A 21,831-nucleotide genomic window follows, 5' to 3' on the forward strand; every position below is an offset into this window, starting at 1 on the left:
ACCTGTATGCAAATGAGAATATGAGCATTTTGTGATGTGTATTAACACACATTTATATTTTCATCAGATTTCTGTCAGATATCCAAAGTGTCAGTGTTGGTTCTTGAATCTAGTATTTGCATTCATCCTTGCTATGTTTTCTGCTACACTTGAACTTCCTTCACCTGTGAAATTACAGCCACAGAGAAAAACAGACGCTCATGGAAATACCCCAAGTATACCACACTGTAAATTACCCAAGTATACCACACTGTAAATTACCCACGTATACCACTCTGTATAATACCCATTGTATACCACTCTGTATAATACCCAAGTATACCACACTGTAAATTACCCAAGTATACCACACTGTAAATTACCCACGTATACCACACCTGTAAATTACCCAAGTATACCACTCTGTATAATACCCAAGTATACCACACTGTAAATTACCCAAGTATACCACACTGTAAATTACCCACGTATACCACACCTGTAAAGTATACCACTTTGTATAATACCCCCAAGTATACCACACTGTAAATTACCCAAGTATACCACACTGTAAATTACCCACGTATACCACACCTGTAAATTACCCAAGTATACCACACTGTAAATTACCCACGTATACCACACCTGTAAATTACCCAAGTATACCATGCTGTAAATTACCCACGTATACCACTCTGTATAATACCCAAGTATACCACTCTGTATAATACCCAAGTATACCACACTGTAAATTACCCAAGTATACCACACTGTAGATTACCCAAGTATACCACTGTATAATACCCAAGTATACTACACTGTACATGTAAAATACCCAAGTATACCACACTGTACATGTATACCACACTGTATAATACCCAAGTATACCACACTGGACATGTATAATACCCAAGTATACCACACTGTTTAACATCCAAGTACACCACACTATAAAATACCTAGTATACTACACTGTAAAATACCCATTGCAAGTATTCCACACTGTGTAATAATACGTACCCAAGTATTATACATGTACCACACTGTAAAATACCCAAGTATTCCACACTGGTACTTGCAAGACATGGAGTTCTGTTATAATTCTAATCTCTCATCATATATTAATGTGAAACCTAGCCAAGAATCCATTCTAACTCTTGTGTTCTCAATCAAGGAAATGAAATGTCCTGTAGGCTGTAGTGTAGTGAGTCAAAACCATCAAATGCAAGGATTATATTAAGCTTCATTCTCTTCTAGTCAAAGTGTATACAATGAGTTGATTACATGTATAATATATACATACATGTGTATTCTTTATTTATTGATGAGTCATTGGTCTGTGGAAAGCAATTTTCAGTAAAGATTATGGAAGACTTCTTTGTATTTGTGGCAGAACAATTGTTTGTAGGAGAAATAAACAAGATATTTGCACACAATGGTGCATCTAGTGCATATCATAATATTTAGATATATAGTGAAAGGTTAGATAGACCTTTATCATGGGATGGTTAGTAACTTACCTACATGTATTTCCAAATTATTTGTTATATTCTACAATGAAATATAATACTCTCGGCGGTGCCTCTTACACTCATAGAATGTCGTAAAGAGGTGTGTGGTTTTACAACAATCCTCTCAGCCAGTATATAGTAAAGTGATAATTTCAAACTCCTATAGAGATATTTCCACTGTGTTGTGTTTTGCACAGGTAGAAATAGAACTGTTACAGTAACAGTCAATCTGAATAAAATCGGATGTGGTGAAAGCAGCTAAATGCTTTATTTACCTCTGTTTCAATCGTTTTGTGTCGCTTGTTTTTGTTCCGAGTGATCACCATGTGGGAAGGCGGCGATCACTTGGAACAAAAACAATCGACACAAAATGATTAAAATAGAGGTAAATAAAGCATTTAGCTGCTTTCACCACATCGGATTTTAATTAGATTGAGTAACAGTGTGATAGGTAGAAGATATTACAGAGAGAGTTATTTGTACAAGTGATACATGTAATCAGATGAGTGAACATCAGATGTAAGAAATGTTGAAAATATATACAAACTTCAAATTAGCTGGACATGTTAGTAATATTCTTGAAATGTTAAATATTCAGTTCACAAATATTTGTGATAATATACATGTTATTGATAATGTGAGATATGTCGGTCTATTTTAGTGAATGCACACTGTTTTCAATTTCTGTATATACATCACAGGTGAATGCCATATGTGGAGGATTCTAAAGTAAAGTACATTGTACACTGATTACAATTTTGATAACAAAACTATAGAAACTGTGGATGTATCAATTGTCTTGTATGTTTTTAAATGCATTGTGAGAATACAATTTATTCCATAGAAAACATTTGACCTTTTGCATCTTCATTCTGTTGAAATTCTGTTATCATTTCCCAAAAAAGAACGTAACAACTATTGATAATATCTAAATGTTAGATTTAAGGAAAAGGAACAAGGCAAGATAACCAAACAATGTGAAATACTCATAGCTATGCATAACAATTAACATATGCATAATTTGTATGATATAGCGGCATGTGTTGTGTTTTGAGACATAGAGAGTGCTTGTAGTACATCTTTGAACTGAGGAGTACTAATAGTACATTTCGTAGTTGTCACTCAGCACAGTGTTTTCGCTAAAGTTTGCCAACCCTGCTAACAGAAATCAGAATTAATTTCACATACAGTTTATAATAATTTTGTGTTGAATGGGAACCCAAGGAATGTGACTCGGGAAACCTGGTAAATTCTACCTACTTTCTGCGAATAGCAAAAACGCTGTCTATTTTGTACATTATTAGTAATTACTAAGTATTAGTACTGATAATGGACAAAGAATTATGCAAGGTTGTGCAGAAAAGTAAAATCTATAATTAAACCTGAATGCTTTTGTTACAGAAAAGAAGTGGTTCAAGCTCCTCCAGCACCTCTTCCTCTTCTTCCAATTTTAGTCCTAAAATGTCTCCTAAACGGACGCCACCAGACTCCCCAAGTGAGCAAAGACTGGTGTCAGCTGGTAGTTATACGGTATGACTAATGTCCTCGTCTTATTCATGTCATCGTTGCGTCAGTCATCATACACGTCCTTCTACATACTGCAGTCTACAACATTGTCATCTTAGTTGTTTCCTGGTAAACTGTACCTTTCTAGCTTTTACCATTGCTGATGGCTTACTGTAAAACATTCAACCATACCCATAGTATCATAGCTATCCACATTTTGAATGTTAATAATACTGTAACAGTATTTCCATGTTTGAACCCACCTAGAAGTTTGGTTATGGGCAATTATTTGGTATCAAAAAGAGTGTTTCAAGACCAACACTGACAATTGGGTTGACAAAAAAAGGCTGGGTCTAGATAAATTCATTCATTAAAACTTTGCCAATGTTTTGATTATGCATACTGTTAGATAGTCTTCATCAGGGATATAACATAAGGTGAATAAAGTCAAAGATTATAAAAGAGAATGATATTGAATGGCTGGATGATTCAAAGCCACTCAGGCTGTTCATTGCTTGTTCAGTCCACCCTTTGCTCTTTCACACTTCAAAGAGAAATATTGTTGAAACTGAATTGGGCATCTATCAAATGTTTTCTGCCGAAGAGTCACCAGGTTGTTGCTTAACTCCTTCATCTTGTAAATTTCTCAGTTTCTAAATAGTCTTTAGAAATGTAAATAGTAGTAAGTAGACTAGTCAGGAGTTGTAAGCTAATTCCAAACACTTCAAGTACACCTATGTAAGGGAATATTGTGCCATCAGGTCCAATTTATGGGACAGTTGAGGAGACTAAATTATTGAAAGCAACAAGCAAGAAACAGCTGTTGTAAATAATGATACATACTCAAAATTACTATGTTGAATTCCTTAATTGGGAATGTTTGAATTTTCTGGATTTAAAGTGGTTTGATTCAAAATCTAGCAATAGTACTTTAAGTAGGGTTAAGAAATTTAGATTGAGAAATTGAGGAGAGAGACATGTAGGTTAGTAGTCTAGATGCTAACATTGTATAGAATTATCTCTGAAAAGAGAGATCTTAAGGTTCAATGAAGGATAGCACTAGACTAGTACATGTAGGTATGTTTGTAAATTCTTGCCAGCAGGTCCAATTTTCCACTTTTGCTAAAAATACACTCTTGCAAGCCATAGTAATTTTTGCTCCTGGCTGTAAAACAAGATTAACTGTTACTACAGGCAAGATGTGAATAGTTTGTAAGAAAATGTTGTCTGTCTCTCCTGCTGTTTAGGATGTAATGTATTTTCAAGATCATGATAGTGTACATTGTATCATGTGTTGGAACATATGTGTATTGAAGTGTTTGTAAAAAGAAATCAGTGAATTGACTACATACACATATAACATGGTCTGTAAGTGTTTGTAATGAGAAACTAAATGGTGATAGCTATATGACTATTCAAAAAGAAAATACCCTTCAAAATGTAAGGGTCAAAAGTGAGCCATCATCAGTGTATGTAAAAGCTGACTTGGTATTAAATACCACTTTGTGTGACTGGATACTCACTGTAACATAAATATCTGTTTTTCAGTGTTTTCTAACAAGTCTGTATATGTTGCACCTAGTGACACGCCAACACACAGTTTCATGTACTGGTAACAAGTTCACTTTCACATTTATACATAGTTGTTTTCTAACTAGAATTGAAGTAACAGTACCATTCATGGAACATGTAGTACAATTCACTTGTGATGTCAGGAGCATCATGTTTGCAATGCTCGTCATCAAAGTAGCCGTCATTTAAGAATAACTACCTAGTTTTTATGGGTGTTGTGTTTCACTGATAATGATGTGCATGGATGATATAAATTAGAAATGACTTTTGTCATTCAATAGATAAACCGAATGTTATGTTGCTTGTACATCAAGTGATTATGAGAATGTTATTGTGTGATCTGGCTTTAGGAGATGATAAAATCAGTCTGGTAGAAAACGATATTTAAAAGTTAGACTTATTCTAGTACAGGTAAATTAGTAATAAAAGATTGAATGGTTTTATTCTCTCACGAAGTGCATAATCTCAGATGATGACATTTTATACAATGTAGATTATGTATTAGAATGTCGGTTTGTAGATGTGTAATACATGTAAATATTCTACTACTAGTATTTTTAATCCTGTTATAAGCTTACCGACATTGTATATATGTAAATGGAAATCCTGTAGCTTTTTAGAGGATTACATAAAGTTGAATATTGGGGGAATAAGGCGGCCATATTGGATCACTTCATATAAAAATCCATTACCCTTTATATGTAATACATTGCAACATGTCATGTATCCGTTACATGTAAGGTAACATCATACTTCCTATTGTCTATACTTTAACTCAGTACCCTACTAATCTTACTCTTTTATAGACTTCATTATTCAACATGCTTTCAGGTACAAGGCTGTTACATCATTGAAAATATATAACACTTATTTTCCACTTTGTGTACATAACATGCTTTCATTCCCAGTACACATTTTAACAATATATAAGACACTTTGGATGATAGTGGCACAATTTTACATATTCAGTGACTTTGCACATAAATGTGTACATATTGATATGTGACTTTTTATGGTGTGAAAAAACCTTCAGAAATCACAAAATATAGTCAACAAGGGGGAAAAAAGTGTATGTAGCCACTACATGTAGCTTGGAATCTTAGCATTGATCTATTGCTGTATCTATTGATTGGAGTTTTGATTTAAGATTATAGATTTAATTATTTTCACCCTAATCAAGATGAAAACATTTTACACTAGAAAATGTGTTAGTATTGTTATGACTACATACATGTATGCTGTATTCCAACTTTATGAATAACAACAGTGATCATTGTATATAACAAATTGTAAAGAGTAAATATGTTAATTTGTACATCATTGTTGCTTCTTCATATGTTACATCCAGAAGAGTTGCTGAGTGTGCTCTCAGATTGTGTTGATGAATAAATTATCATTTTAACACAGCAAAAAAAGCCACTAATATTTGAAAAATGATATCACTATCATCCTTAGTGCTATTTGAAATGTTTGAACACCAGAATAACAGCTTTTGCTCCTTGTAACCCTAACCATTCATGTTTTGTCCCTTCCATTTATCAGCTTGTCTTATACTGCACACACGCCTGTTTACTGCACTGTTGAGATACATCGTTAGCGGGTCATACCTCCTAACCCTCGTGTTGTGTGCTTGTTATGACAAAAATTTCAAATGATTCACATAGCTACACCCCAAAAGTCATTATCATAGTTATCCAGCACCCATAGGTTTTAAATTTAAATAAAACATATTTAAATAACATGTAAATTACCACATCACTTCATGTAACATGCATATTTATATATTGGTTCATTTGAATAATGACAGCCTGATTGTTGTCATGATTGGATGGACTGTATGCTGTCATCGATCAGGTTATTGGGTGAAAATTTTCAATTTGTTATTATCAGTGTCGACAATGTAATCATTACAAATGGAGAATACGAAGGCTAAGAAGTCTGACCAGCTAACGATGTATGTGGACAGTGTAAACAGTCTATCATGTTGTCATCTAAACCTGCATATACCTACATTGTAGATCTATCTTTTCTTTGCAGTATTAGATTACACCAAGCCCGCTATTTCAATTTTGATAAGCCTCCAACTTCAAAGCATCTCCACATGTTCCCATGTTTGGTTTTTGTTGCCTGGGGTTACACTTGGTACTTGTAGGATTTAATTCCCAACCTTTCCATTGTCTAATTATTTCAGTGTGCAGTTCTAACCTTTATCGTTATCTCTTCAGTATCAAATACAGTCATATTGCACATTTTATGAAAATATCAAAGTTGATACTTTTCAACAATCATTTTAATGACAAAAAGTAATTTTCTGCTATGTTCTTTGTTTCTGGTTCCAAATTAATGTGTAATTTAACAACCTTATATACACCTTATACAAACACTACATGTGTTGTTGTAACCTTCCCATCTTTTACAGCCTAACAGATTATCATGCTTTCTCACAGCTTTGTAAACAGTAACATGTAGTATTCTTCAATCCATTTAATTCCATGTTGTGTCTTTTTTACTAATTAGCCCCAAAGAAGCACTGTGTGTATGGGGCTATAGGAATGATCCACCCTGTCTGTTTGTGTGTGGCTATAGGAATGGTCCACCCTGTCTGTTTGTGTCTGTCTATCTGTCCATGGGGCTATATAATAGGAATGATCCACCTTGTCTGTTTGTATCTGTCTGTCTGTCCATGGGGCTACAGAAATGATCCACCCTGTCTGTTTATGTGTGTGTCCATGGGGCTATAGGAATGATCCACCCTGTCTGTTTGTGTCTGTCTGTCCATGGGGCTATAGGAATGATCCACCCTGTCTGTTTGTGTCTGTCTGTCCATGGGGCTATAGGAATGATCCACCCTGTCTGTTTGTGTGTGTGTCCATGGGGCTATAAGAATGATCCACCCTGTCTGTTTTGTGTCTGTCTGTCCATGGGGCTATAGGAATGATCCACCCTGTGTGTGTGTGTGTGTGTGTGTGTGTGTGTGTGTGTGTGTGTGTGTGTGTGTGTGTCCATGGGGCTATAAGAATGATCCACCCTGTCTGTTTTGTGTGTGTGTCCATGGGGCTATAAGAATGATCCACCCTGTCTGTTTTGTGTGTGTGTCCATGGGGCTATAAGAATGATCCACCCTGTCTGTTTTGTGTCTGTCTGTCCATGGGGCTATAGGAATGATCCACCCTCTGTGTGTGTGTGTGTGTGTGTGTGTGTGTGTGTGTGTGTGTGTGTCTCCATGGAGCTATAGGAATGATCCACCCTGTGTGTGTGTGTGTGTGTGTGTGTGTGTGTGTGTGTGTGTGTGTGTGTGTGTGTGTGTGTGTGTCCATGGGGCTATGAATGATCCACCCTGTCTGCTATGTGTCTGTCTGTCCACGGGGCTATAGGAATGATCCACCCTGTCTGTTTTGTGTCTGTCTGTCCACATGGGGCTAATAAGGAATGATCCACCCTGTCTGTACAGCCCTTTCTCTGAGATACACAAATCAATTTCAGTCAAAGCATGTGTAAAATATATTAACTTGTTTCTCTTGAAAACAAAACTTAAAAAATAAATAGTGACTAAAATGCCTTTTTCTACATGAACACAGTGTACTAGTCTAGTAATAATTAGTAAACATTAGTCTTTTAAAACTAGCTGAAGACTGCAAAAATGCAAAAAAATTTCCAGTAGCCAAAATATGTAGCTGTACAGTATGTACGGTATATACTCGGATTTTCTTTTTCTCCACTGTGTGGGAAACAGGGGTTGCCATGTACATGTACTGATTGCATTGTCTAACTTAAGATACACTAGCTTCCCTAGGCAGTGATGCATTGAACGAAAATAACCCAATACACATATCCTTATTGTCTAAGAATTTCTAGAGTTTCCTGATGCTGTGTATGAAAGTATCCATAAAAAAGTCCAAGAATAAATGAAAAACTGAGAGAAATAGCATGCCAGGATGTATTATATTCACAGTTTTGTGTAAGGTTTTCGAACCATAGTGTCAATTAAGGGAAAAACAACCTAGAGGAACATTTTTAAGTTTCCTTTTATTTTGGAGAAAATTCCAAGTACAAATCTTGATGGAATATCTCGGGAAATCAGGTAGATTACACAAAGAACTTGACCTTACTTGGTGTAAGGAATAGACTAATTACCAGCCATCGTTGGAGTCTTGCAGCAACTTGATAGGAAACCTTCATGTATCTCTTTTGTGATCAAAGGTCATAGAAGGTGTTGTTAAAACTTTTCTATGTATAAAGTTTCTTCAGAGTAGTGGTAGTCACTGTAATCCACATCAGATCTTACCATTTGTTAGATTTTTCTAGTGGTAGTCACTACTGGTAATCCACATCTGATCTTACCATTTGTTAGATTTGTCTAGTGGTAGTCATTGGTAATCCACATCAGATCTTACCATTTTTAGATGTCATTTGCTATAACTTGATGTTTTCGTGTTTTTCTTAAATACATTTTTTTGGAGCACTCCTACTCATGATTAATGTTGACATTATCTGCCAACGACACAGTATATTGGTCTGGTCCTTTCTTTGTACAAACTAATCATTTTTATAGATAAGTGATAGATATGTGAATTGTTACTAATGTTAGACTGGAATTTGTCCTCAAATATGAAGCAAAGAATAAAGATGAATACTTGAAGTTATTGAATTATCAATGTCATTGAACATGGCTATCTATAAACAGGTCGAATATCCAGCATATATTAGCAATAATTTGATGAAAAATGGAGTAAAAAATGACTATAGCCATGTTGTTAAAGCAAATTACTACTACTTTGATCCACTGATATTATTCATGTATTATTCACAGAGGCAAGATTAGAATCAAAACTGTTCCTGAATTTTTTTTTACAAATATCCCAAATCCTCTTCTGATAAACCTCTGTATAAAGACTTGTTAAATCTAAGAATACACAGTATTAGCTAGTTGTTTCCTATTAAGGTATAATATAACAGAAGAGGTGGGAGCATTGATGCATACTCTATGTGATTACATCACATAAATACACTGCTTGGTAGTCAGACCCTTGAGCTCGTAGAGGTTTTTTCCCCGTTCTTTCTTAGTTTACATTATATTCATTCAAAGTGCACAGAACCAAAATCCTCGGATGAAGGGATTTCTCCTAACAGCGACTTTTTCTGAATAATTAATTTGTAATGAGGATATCTATTTGCCACCTTTATTGTTACAGTGAATGATTAGTATCACAGTTTTAGAGACAATTCTAGTTGTCACTTACATGTATTTAGTACATATTTGCAGCTAAATACCTTATACGATAAAAACTATTATACCATCATAAGCCAAGATATTATCTTTGAACAGAAAATATGGATTATATACCCTGGTCATTCTACATCACAACAACTTGTTTCTACATCACTGGTTCTGCATTGTTTGGAATGTGTCAAAATTTTCCAGGAAAAATATTGAAGGAATAATATCTAATTATTTGTCCTCTGTGCATGTGTTAAGAGTTTATATTCTTGTTTATAAAGAACTTTTAGTGAAAAAGATACTATTTAGCGGTTAACTGTATTGTTACAACATACAGGGGTATATACATAATGTAATATTATCATTGCAATAAGGAATCCCAACAAGCATCAATTTTGCAAGATATCTCTCCTAAAATATTTAAGCACAATTTCAAGTTGTGTATTTTTGAATGTCAATTAAAATATTACCACTAAAGGGCACTCTGTGTATGTAAGTTTAGACTACATTACTGCTACCAGCTGTCCAACAAATGATGATGTCATACTAAATCTTCAAGTACGGTGTTGTTGTTTCTTTCCTTCACAGAGTGGTAGTGCAGCCTCGTCAAGTAGTAATTCCAGTTCAGCATCCAGTCCTGCCAGTTCAGCACACTCTTCTCCTCCAGACTCACCACACATGCTGCATCGTAGTCTAGAAAAACAAAAAAGTCTGCCAATTATGGGTGTTCATAGTCAAGGGGTGCGTAATGAAGCCTTTGAGGAGGGCAGTTTTAAAGAGAGGGGCTGGGCATCATTTGACACAGAGACAGATGAATTAGGTACGTCTCACTTCTTCATTTTATTTTCCTTGTATTAAAAACATGTCTTGGAATTTCAAACCACTCTTTGAAAAAATTAAGTATGTGCCTTTAGTTTTAATTCTACAACAAAGTTGAAATAGTGAAAAGAGGATATCGGAATCCAAGTTTTGGAAACTGTTATGACAACGTTTATAGTACATGTATGTTGTCATGACAAAGTTTATAGTACATGTATGTTGTCATGTTATGACAAAGTTTATAGTATGTTGTCATGTTATGACAAGGTTTTTAGTATGTTGTCATGTTATGACAAGGTTTATAGTATGTTGTCATGTTATGGCAAGGTTTATAGTATGTTGTCATGTTATGACAAGGTTTATAGTATGCTGTCATGTTAGGACAAGGTTTATAATATGTTGTCATGTTATGGCAAGGTTTATAGTATGTTGTCATGTTATGGCAAGGTTTATAATATGTTGTCATGTTATGACAAGGTTTATATTATATGTTGTCATGTTATGACAAGGTTTATAGTATGTCGTCATGTTATGGCAAGGTTTTTAGTATGTTGTCATGTTAGGACAAGGTTTATATTATATGTTGTCATGTTAGGGCAAGGTTTATAGTATGTTGTCATGTCCTTCCCATACAGTACCTTCTGAACCTGGAGAACAATGGAGAAGTCAGTCTCCTGATCAACAACCTGTTGTTGTAGTACAACAACAACAACAACAACAACAACCACCACCACCACCACCACCACCACAACAACAACAACAACAACAACAACAACAACAACCACAACAACAGTCAGGTGTTGTTTCACCACAAATGATGTTGGTGCAACAAAACATTGCAGTTCACCAAACCAGAATTGTTCAGCAGCAACAACAGTCCCCAGCTGTATTGCAGCAAGCAGAGATAATACAGCAACAGAGTGCAGTATTGCAGCAGCAGCAACAACAGCAACCAGCTACATCATACCAACAGGCCAGTGTGATTTCCCAGCAGCCTGGAACAGCTATGACACCAAGCCAAGCAGCTTTGCTACAGCAGCAAGCAGCTGCCTTACAGCAGCAACAGGCTCCAGCTGCCTTAGCACAGCAGCAACCACAGCAGACGGTGCAACAAACATTGAATCAACAACAGATTTTTCAAGGTGTTGGACAGCAACACTTGCATTTAGTGGAACACACTACAACACATCAGCATACACATGAACATTGCAATGAGGAAGTGTGGAGAATTTCAGAAGAACAGCAGGAGTATTATATGAATCAATTTAAAATATTACAACCAGATATTAAAGGTGTTATTCAAGGTAAGCAACCAAATAAATGACAAGCCCAATGAAACATTTTTTTAGTTTATTATAGGTTATTTGTGGAGTTAGCCCAGTTTGTAAGCCAAGAATAACATGGTTTGTTAGAAACTTGATAAGTCATTTGCTGTACAGGAAATTGAGTTTTTCTAATGCCGCAAAAATTATACTGTCATGAGATAGCCACCAAATTAAGCCATGTCAGTAACGATTGAGTCATTATGTTATAATGCATGCTTTTAGTATTGTTTACACGTCATAACTTTAAGGTTGTGCCTCTGGACATGACTGGCCAATAGAGTTGAGGATGTCAATTTAAATTCACGACAAGTCCTGTTGGCAAGATATATTTTAAAAAAAAGAGTAAATGAATATTGAAATAATATTTGTCGAACATGACTTGAAAGTGACTGGAAATGCCCAGAAGTATAAGTGTGTGAAACCCAGCAGACAAAAGTGAAATGAAAGAATGATTGGTATAAACAATTCTTTTTAAGATCTTTTTTTTCTTCATCCAATTGCTTTCCATTAACAGGTAGTACTGCCAGGGAATACTTCCAGAAGTCTAAATTACCTTTACCAGAATTATCACAAATATGGTACGTGATTTGGACTAAACACTAAATAAGTTACAATATCTACATACACATTCTGTCTATTCCTGTAGTCTACAACATCATTACTTTTCATACACAAGTTCTCGTCTTCCACTTTTGATTGAGAAGCAGACATGTTTTGAACAAATCACTTGCCCTTCAGGTTTCCTATAGGATTCCTATATGTTTTGTTATGTTATGTTATGTTATGTTATGTTATGTTATGTTATGTTATGTTATGTTATGTTATGTTATGTTATGTTGTGTTGTTATGTTATGTTATGTTATGTTATGTTATGTTATGTTATGTTATGTTATGTTATGTTATGTTATGTTATTCTTTATTAAGGTGTCCTATGTGGACTAACAAATTATACAGTACTTAAATAAGATTTACGAAGAAAAAGAGCCACATCCAGCCCTCTGGCTTATTGGACACAAAGAATATCAAATTAAATTTACATAAGTAAATAAAATAAAGGTTTTCCTACGGTTAAAGGCCTCCTATAAGATCAAGGGTTTGGACTATACATGTGTCCTTTGCTATGACTACATGGCAGTTATAATGTACAGCTTTGGCAGTAAGACTATAGTGTTTAAGATCAAGGGTTCAGCCTATACATGTGTACTTTGCTATGACTACATGGCAGTTATAATGTACAGCTTTGGAAGTAGGACTATAATGTTTAAGATCAAGGGTTCGGCCTATACATGTGTCCTTTGCTATGACTACATGGCAGTTATAATGTACAGCTTTGGCAGTAGGACTATAGTGTTTAAGATCAAGAGTTCGGCCTATACATGTGTCCTTTGCTATGACTACATGGCAGTTATAATGTACAGCTTTGGAAGTAGGACTATAGTGTTTAAGATCAAGGGTTCAGCCTATACATGTGTCCTTTGCTATGACTACATGGCATTTATAATGTACAGCTTTGGCAGTAGGACTATAGTGTTTAAGATCAAGGGTTCAGCCTATACATGTGTCCTTTGCTATGACTACATGGCATTTATAATGTACAGCTTTGGCAGTAGGACTATAATGTTTAAGATCAAGGGTTCAGCCTATACATGTGTCCTTTGCTATGACTACATGGCAGTTATAATGTACAGCTTTGGAAGTAGGACTATAGTGTTTAAGATCAAGGGTTCAGCCTATACATGTGTCCTTTGCTATGACTACATGGCAGTTATAATGTACAGCTTTGGCAGTAAGACTATAGTGTTTAAGATCAAGGGTTCAGCCTATACATGTGTCCTTTGCTATGACTACATGGCAGTTATAATGTACAGCTTTGGCAGTAGGACTATAGTGTTTACTCTGTTCATGTGGACAAATTTTGTAATTAAATTTGACATGCTGAGGCATGTAGATTTTCCCGAGATACTTATGGCCGACTTCCTACAGCAGTAATTTGGTAGCCAAGAAGGACACCCTTTCCATGACTTTCCTGTCTGGAAGTAGCTGCCATTTAGCACTATTAATAAGTAAAATTGAAGGTACACAATTTATAAACTGTTCCATCAAGAAAAAACTGAGTAAAAACAGCAATGAGACAAACAGTGTGAGGTAATTAAAGGCCCATAAGTCAATCCTAGGGTCTGACATCCGTGCAGCCATAAGGATTATATAGAATCATACTTTTGTTGAGAGCTAAACTTTTATATAGCTGTGTGATTTGATTTAATATGATATATATGTGTATATTTGCAGGCAATTATCAGATGTGAATAAAGATGGTGCTTTGTCTATAGAAGAGTTCTTCACAGCAATGCATTTAGTAGTATTACGTAAACATGACATAGACTTGCCAGAAGTACTGCCACCATGTCTTGTGCCAAAGATGGGTAGTCCAGCTACTGAAGGTAAATCTATAGAATTTATGACTTGTATCATTTTTACAATGTTGCGTGTTTTAGTTGTATTGTTTGTGTCATAAATATTCAGGGTAAACTTGATTGACAGTTTTATACCCATATACAGTTATCTGTACATTCAGTGAAAGGTCACATGTTTTATTAATCATACACCATGTATGGTTTGACTTTGGTCTTGATGTACATCCACTGAATGTATGGTTTGACTTTGGTCTTGATGTACATCCACTAAATGTATAGTTTGACTTTGGTCTTGATGTACATCCACTGAATGTATGGTTTGACTTTGGTCTTGATGTACATCCACTAAATGTATGGTTTGACTTTGGTCTTGATGTACATCCACTGAATGTATGGTTTGACTTTGGTCTTGATGTACATCCACTAAATGTATAGTTTGACTTTGGTCTTGATGTACATCCACTGAATGTATAGTTTGATTTTGGTCTTGATGTACATCCACTGAATGTATAGTTTGACTTTGGTCTTGATGTACATCCACTGAATGTATGGTTTGACTTTGGTCTTGATGTACATCCACTGAATGTATGGTTTGACTTTGGTCTTGATGTACATCCACTGAATGTATGGTTTGACTTTGGTCTTGATGTACATCCACTAAATGTATAGTTTGACTTTGGTCTTGATGTACATCCACTGAATGTATAGTTTGATTTTGGTCTTGATGTACATCCACTGAATGTATAGTTTGACTTTGGTCTTGATGTACATCCACTGAATGTATGGTTTGACTTTGGTCTTGATGTACATCCACTGAATGTATAGTTTGACTTTGGTCTTGATGTACATCCACTGAATGTATAGTTTGACTTTGGTCTTGATGTACATCCACTGAATGTATAGTTTGACTTTGGTCTTGATGTACATCCACTAAATGTATGGTTTGACTTTGGTCTTGATGTACATCCACTGAATGTATGGTTTGATTTTGGTCTTGATGTACATCCACTGAATGTATAGTTTGACTTTGGTCTTGATGTACATCCACTGAATGTATAGTTTGACTTTGGTCTTGATGTACATCCACTGAATGTATAGTTTGACTTTGGTCTTGATGTACATCCACTGAATGTATGGTTTGACTTTGGTCTTGATGTACATCCACTGAATGTATAGTTTGACTTTGGTCTTGATGTACATCCACTGAATGTATGGTTTGACTTTGGTCTTGATGTACATCCACTGAATGTATGGTTTGATTTTGGTCTTGATGTACATCCACTGAATGTATAGTTTGACTTTGGTCTTGATGTACATCCACTGAATGTATAGTTTGACTTTGGTCTTGATGTACATCCACTGAATGTATGGTTTGACTTTGGTCTTGATGTACATCCACTGAATGTATAGTTTGACTTTGGTCTTGATGTACATCCACTGAATGTATGGTTTGACTTTGGTCTTGATGTACATCCACTGAATGTATTCATAACAAAGGAAATGAAACGAACTTTTCAAATGAACCCTGTAACATAAGCCTTATTTTCTTGGACTGATTAGATTGCCATTTCCATCATGTTTTTCATGGCTCAAGTTACCAGGTGTCAGCTGCATTTAACATCACAGAGTATATTTGTCTCAGGCATGTAAAAGAATTTCACCAAGACTAAACTAGATGCATAAGGCATGGTCCAAAGGAGCTGTAGGAATGCTCTCCACAATTGCTAGATTTGATTGTTCTTTAGATTGTACCAACCAGATCGACACAGTTAGATTTGCCTAACTTTTCCTACACATGCCTGTGATAGCTATGTATAAGTCTTCATAACACTGACAATGTATATGTTTGCCTTAAACTTTACTTATTACACATGGCTATATGTGTTTGCCTAGTAACTTTACTCACTACACATGGCTGTGTTAGCGATAAATCTTCTTTCATATCTTGTTATGTCTCTATATTATCATTGACTTTGCTGCCTCTAACTTCCATCAAAAGCAGTGCTTGTTCACTTCGATGACAAGGATGGCCAGCCAGCACCTCCACAAATTATCGTTATGTCTTCAGGTGATCTTATACTTTCTCCTATGTGTTCTCACACTACCTTGTTCTCCCCCTACTTCTGCTGTCAAGTACATTTATGTATACCAAGCTATGCAATGTGCATCATGTGTTTGCTTTGTAACTTACAAAGTGTATGAAGAGACTGTTTATGCATGGTCATACAAGTTATTTGCACACTGCATAAATTCTGTCATGATGTTATGTGTATTCTGTTGATGTTTCCATGTGCTATATCTGAAGCTGAATGTTGTGTATTTGTAATAATGTCAGAGTCATGATTTCTCTTGATCATGGGAGGAATGTAAAATAAATGTTAGTATATGTAAACTTTTGTAAGGTCTATGATGTTCGTGTCAGTGATATGCACTTTACAATACAGAGGACTAGTTAGTAGTTGAGGCAAAATGTCTAATTTGATTGTGCCATATCAAAATGCAAGTTTTTATTTCAAATATAGTGTTAGGGTTTACAAATTCATTGATACTACTGTTCATAGCAACCGTAAGAGAGATCTGTAGAATGTTTCACACTCAAGAATTGATATTATAATCATGTAATAATAATAATAAAAACAATTCATTTGAAAATATTCACCATTTTACTGAGGTTGACAAGCAGTGTTTCTTGTGAAGTTGATGTTAGAGATACAAAGCATGAATGTGTACGCTTGTATTTTATTGAGGCAATGTATAGGTGTAAAAACTCAAATGTCTTCTTACCCAACCCATTCAGTGTTTCCCTAGACCCACAACAATGTGCATGATGTCCCTTTATCCACCACTGATCTGCTACCAAAGTGATGATGTAGATATTCTGATGTTATGATTAGATCTGTCATAGCAAATCTAGTGTATGGCTGCCTTCAGCGATGATAGATGCTCTTCCTAACTATTGATATTGATGTTTCAACCTTATTACAGCTTATCATGAAGTGTGCTGTTCGAGAGTGATACACCTGTCCTACAAATAGCGCCCTCTAGGGTGTACTACATGCTCTATAAACAGTGCCCTCAAGTGTTTATACTTCTTCTAGAACCTGTGACCTGTAGTATCATAATATGTCATGTGTTTCATCTGAATGGAAAAGTTGGATGTTTGCACCCAGAAATTGACTGATCACCATATGCCCATTTTGTATGCAAAGTAAATCCCACAAAGTCCTTATTACCATCATAATGTACCTGTATAATTGCAGTCTTGATGAGTCAGTCGTCCCATCTATGTACATTGTGTAATGTACCAGACTACCAGAGGGCACTCTTTATGCACAGATGAAATATTGTCACTAGTACTCTGCCAGTTACTTACTTGTTCCAGGATCAGAATGAAAGTTTCAATCCATGTCATAATCACTGGAAATCACAGTCTTTGTCCATGTAAATAGTAACCAATGTCACATTGTTGTCAACAGATCCATTCAGTAGTGCTCCCTGTCCCACCACTCCTACTAAGCCAGTATCTCCTGCTGCCAAGACACCACCTGCAGTACAGTGGACAGAACAGCAACAGCAGCAATTGCTACAACAACAACAGCAGCAGCAAGCACAACAACAGGCACAGCAGCAGCAGCAACAACAACTGAGTGACGTAAGTGTGAATTCTTTCCTTTATATTGTGAATGCATACTTTAGTAACGAGTCTTCAACCATACCTTTTCTTTCCAGTGAAAATAAGTATTGTTTTGTTGATTGTTTATCAAAAATTTAACATCATTCAATTCCTTCACAGATAACACACATTCAAATAATATCATACATGTATGTCTGAAATGTGACAGCTGGTGTACAATCATGTAACATAAACATTTTTGGGGCTATTTTTCATTAAATGTCCATGGTGTTAATGTTGTTTGTTACATATATATAATGTGTGCTTAAAACATGGTATATGTTACATACATATGTGTACATAAAACATGTTATGGTATGCTACACACATGTTAGTATTTGTGCTTAAAACATTTACATTGGGTTTATCATGTGGTAGGGGTTCATAGATATTACATGTCTGTCCGTTGGTGTGTAACTGTGTCTGTGTTAGTCAGCCATTGTTGCCAAATATTATCATACAAAGCCAGATTTAATTTGTTGCTAATAGATTCCAAACAAAATGACAAACTTTCTTCTTTTTTATCAAAAATTGCATTAAATGTACTTAAACTTGATTGTATTTAAATTAATTAACTACACTTTGTTTATACTTTGAAAAAAATTCTTAAACTACTCAAAAGCAAATCTTGAAAATTTGCAAGTTATCACATCCTTCTAAAACATAGTTTTGCAGTTATCACAAATGATTTGACTGTTAATTTCTATCTTGTTCACAGCAGCAGTGGGCTACATTTTCAGATCACGGTTCCCCTCCTGTCTTGCCACCGTCCCCTTCATCGCAATCACCGGCTAACTTTGACTTTGCCTCCATATCACCTGATCCTGTAAGTCATACTCTCACATCTCACACTTGTTGTTCTCATAATCACACGAGAGAAAAGTCAACTCTCTGAAAAATAAAAATTGTTGGTGGTATTTTATCAATTTGACACATCACTGTAGCCTTGGACTTAATAATTAAAATGTCACTCTGTCCACTTTATACTGAAAGATTCAACTATTATAGCACTTCACATTGTCCCCAACTCAGCAATGTGAAGCACCCACAATGACAAATCTCTCACTGTATGGAAACCTAATCCATTCCACCTCATGAATTTATTCATGAATTTTGATACAATATGTAGTGCTAGACTTGAAATAAGTTTCTTTTGTTGTAAGAAGTTACTTTATGCATGTTAATTGTGTGGTAATACACAAAGTGACACACGGTCCTATTATGGACACATCTCATGGTGTGCCACCAGAGGGTGCTTTTCTTTGAACAGGTGTGTTACATATCAGTGATTACATGTAGATGTTCACTGCTACAGTTCATTTTATCATGGTTATCACACGAATGCTAAGACTTGCAAAGGAAGGACTATGAGATGTGTCTGAATATTTCAACTTTACAGGAAGGTAAAATAGTACAGCCTATTCCACTAAGGATATCTCCTGATGGCCAACCACTGCCTCCACAATATACTGATAATAAAGACTCACTTAGACCCAGAACATTTTCAGGTAAGAAAAAAGATATGACCAAAATTCTTGTGTCCTTACTCTAGAATTGTAATATGTAATAGTTTCAAAACTCATACTGTTAATTATTTACCTAATATATTTGGCTCAATCACTTTAATCAACTAATAGTAGTATACAGTGCCATCCTACCGGCACATTCACTTGACAAGTCTACATCATTGAACCATATACAGTGCCATCCTACCGGCACATTCACTTGACAAGTCTACATCATTCAACCATATACAGTGCCATCCTACCAGTACATTCACTTGACAAGTCTACATCATTGAACATATACAGTGCCATCCTACTGGCACATTCACTTGACAAGTCTACATCATTCAACCATATACAGTGCCATCCTACTGGCACATTCACTTGACAAGTCTACATCATTCAACCATATACAGTGCCATCCTACTGGCACATTCACTTGACAAGTCTACATCATTCAACCATATACAGTGCCATCCTACCGGTACATTCACTTGACAAGTCTACATCATTCAACCATATACAATGTACAGTGCCATCCTACCAGTACATTCACTTGACAAGTCTACATCATTCAACCATATACAGTGCCATCCTACCGGTACATTCACTTGACAAGTCTACATCATTCAACCATATACAATAACAATTGAAACAGGCTAACTGAAATGTACTTGGTAAATAATTTATATTCTGAGTTTGGAACCACTACTTAATAAGAATAAAAGTGTTTATGTCTATTTCTGAAAGGTATGGCAGACAGTATACCAGTATATGTAGGTATTATACTAGATATACCCATGCAGTGTACATGTAGGTATTGTATACTAGATATACCTATGCAGTGTACATGTAGGTATTGTATACTAGATATACCTATGCAGTGTACATGTAGGTATTGTATACTAGATATACCTATGCAGTGTACATGTAGGTATTGTATACTAGATATACCTATTCAGTGTACATGTAGGTATTGTATACTAGATATACCTATGCAGTGTACATGTAGGTATTGTATACTAGATATACCTATGCAGTGTACATGTACATGTAGGTATTGTATACTAGATATATCTATGCAGTGTACATGTACTTGTAGGTATTGTATACTAGATATACCTATGCAGTGTACATGTAGGTATTGTATACTAGATTCAGCAATGCATTGTACATGTTGGTATTGTATACTAGATATACCTATGCAGTGTACATGTAGGTATTTTATACTAGATACAGCCATGCAATGCTCCTTACATCTCTCCTGCTTCCAAATATTCCAGACATGTGAATATTGTATTTCTTTCCATATTCCTTGCATCTTTCCTGCTTCCAAATATTCCAGACATGTGAACATTGTATTTTCTTCCCATAGATCCCGGTACAGGTGGTGGTATTCCACACGATGATAACCAGAATGACCTGCCACTCAGTCCAGGAATCAAACAGAGATCATTAACAGATTGCGACACCACAACCCCTCAGACTAGAGACACGACAAGCCCCCAGACTACAGATTCACAAAAACCAGCTAAACTTCCACCTCCACCTGCCAAGGATAGAAGGAGTAAATCAGTGTCAACAGGTAAAGTACAAGATTAATGATTTTCAGGCTTCATCTCATGTCCATTGTGAAGGAAGTATTTGATGTCATCACCTACAGCCAATGTATGATAGATGTCATACATAACAGTAATTCTGAAATTTATGAAAATTTGAACCTGTGAATTCCCGGTGCTCTTTACAGTACTGTAGGTGCCTTATGCAGTAGAATGGGACTAAGTATACAGGCATGCTCTTCACAGTACTGTAGTTGCCTTATGCAGTAGAATGTGACTAGGTATACAGGTATGCTCTTTACAGTACTGTAGTTGTCTTATGTAGAATGGGACTAGGTATACAGGCATGCTCTTTACAGTACTGTAGTTGTCTTTGTAGAATGGGACTAAGTATACAGGTATGCTCTTTACAGTACTGTAGTTGTCTTATGAAGTAGAATGGGACTAAGTATACAGGCATGCTCTTCACAGTACTGTAGTTGCATTATGCAGTAGAATGTGACTAGGTATACAGGCATGCTCTTTACAGTACTGTAGTTGTCTTATGTAGTAGAATGGGACTAAGTATACAGGTATGCTCTTTACAGTACTGTAGTTGTCTTATGCAGTAGAATGGGACTAGGTATACAGGCATGCTCTTTACAGTACTGTAGTTGTCTTATGCAGTAGAATGGGACTAAGTATACGGGTATGCTCTTTACAGTACTGTAGTTGTCTTATGCAGTAGAATGGGACTAAGTATACGGGTAT

General features: G+C 35.6%; 1 protein-coding gene across 1 annotated transcript in view; it reads left to right on the forward strand.

Annotated features, from left to right (window-relative positions):
- The window catches only part of LOC144433387 (ralBP1-associated Eps domain-containing protein 1-like), a 67,415-nt gene that overhangs the window by 24,602 nt on the left and 20,982 nt on the right, over window positions 1–21,831 (forward strand). Inside the window, exons 5-15 of the mRNA XM_078121690.1 lie at window positions 2,892–3,012; window positions 6,154–6,160; window positions 10,377–10,606; window positions 11,403–11,584; window positions 11,672–11,909; window positions 12,445–12,508; window positions 14,220–14,371; window positions 17,821–17,963; window positions 18,736–18,843; window positions 19,417–19,525; window positions 20,898–21,107. Of these exons, the coding sequence (XP_077977816.1) occupies window positions 2,892–3,012; window positions 6,154–6,160; window positions 10,377–10,606; window positions 11,403–11,584; window positions 11,672–11,909; window positions 12,445–12,508; window positions 14,220–14,371; window positions 17,821–17,963; window positions 18,736–18,843; window positions 19,417–19,525; window positions 20,898–21,107 (1,564 nt within the window). The remainder of the gene's footprint in view (window positions 1–2,891; window positions 3,013–6,153; window positions 6,161–10,376; window positions 10,607–11,402; window positions 11,585–11,671; window positions 11,910–12,444; window positions 12,509–14,219; window positions 14,372–17,820; window positions 17,964–18,735; window positions 18,844–19,416; window positions 19,526–20,897; window positions 21,108–21,831) is intronic.

This window comes from Glandiceps talaboti, chromosome 3 (assembly GCF_964340395.1).
Source record: "Glandiceps talaboti chromosome 3, keGlaTala1.1, whole genome shotgun sequence".
Classification (NCBI taxonomy): domain Eukaryota; kingdom Metazoa; phylum Hemichordata; class Enteropneusta; family Spengelidae; genus Glandiceps; species Glandiceps talaboti.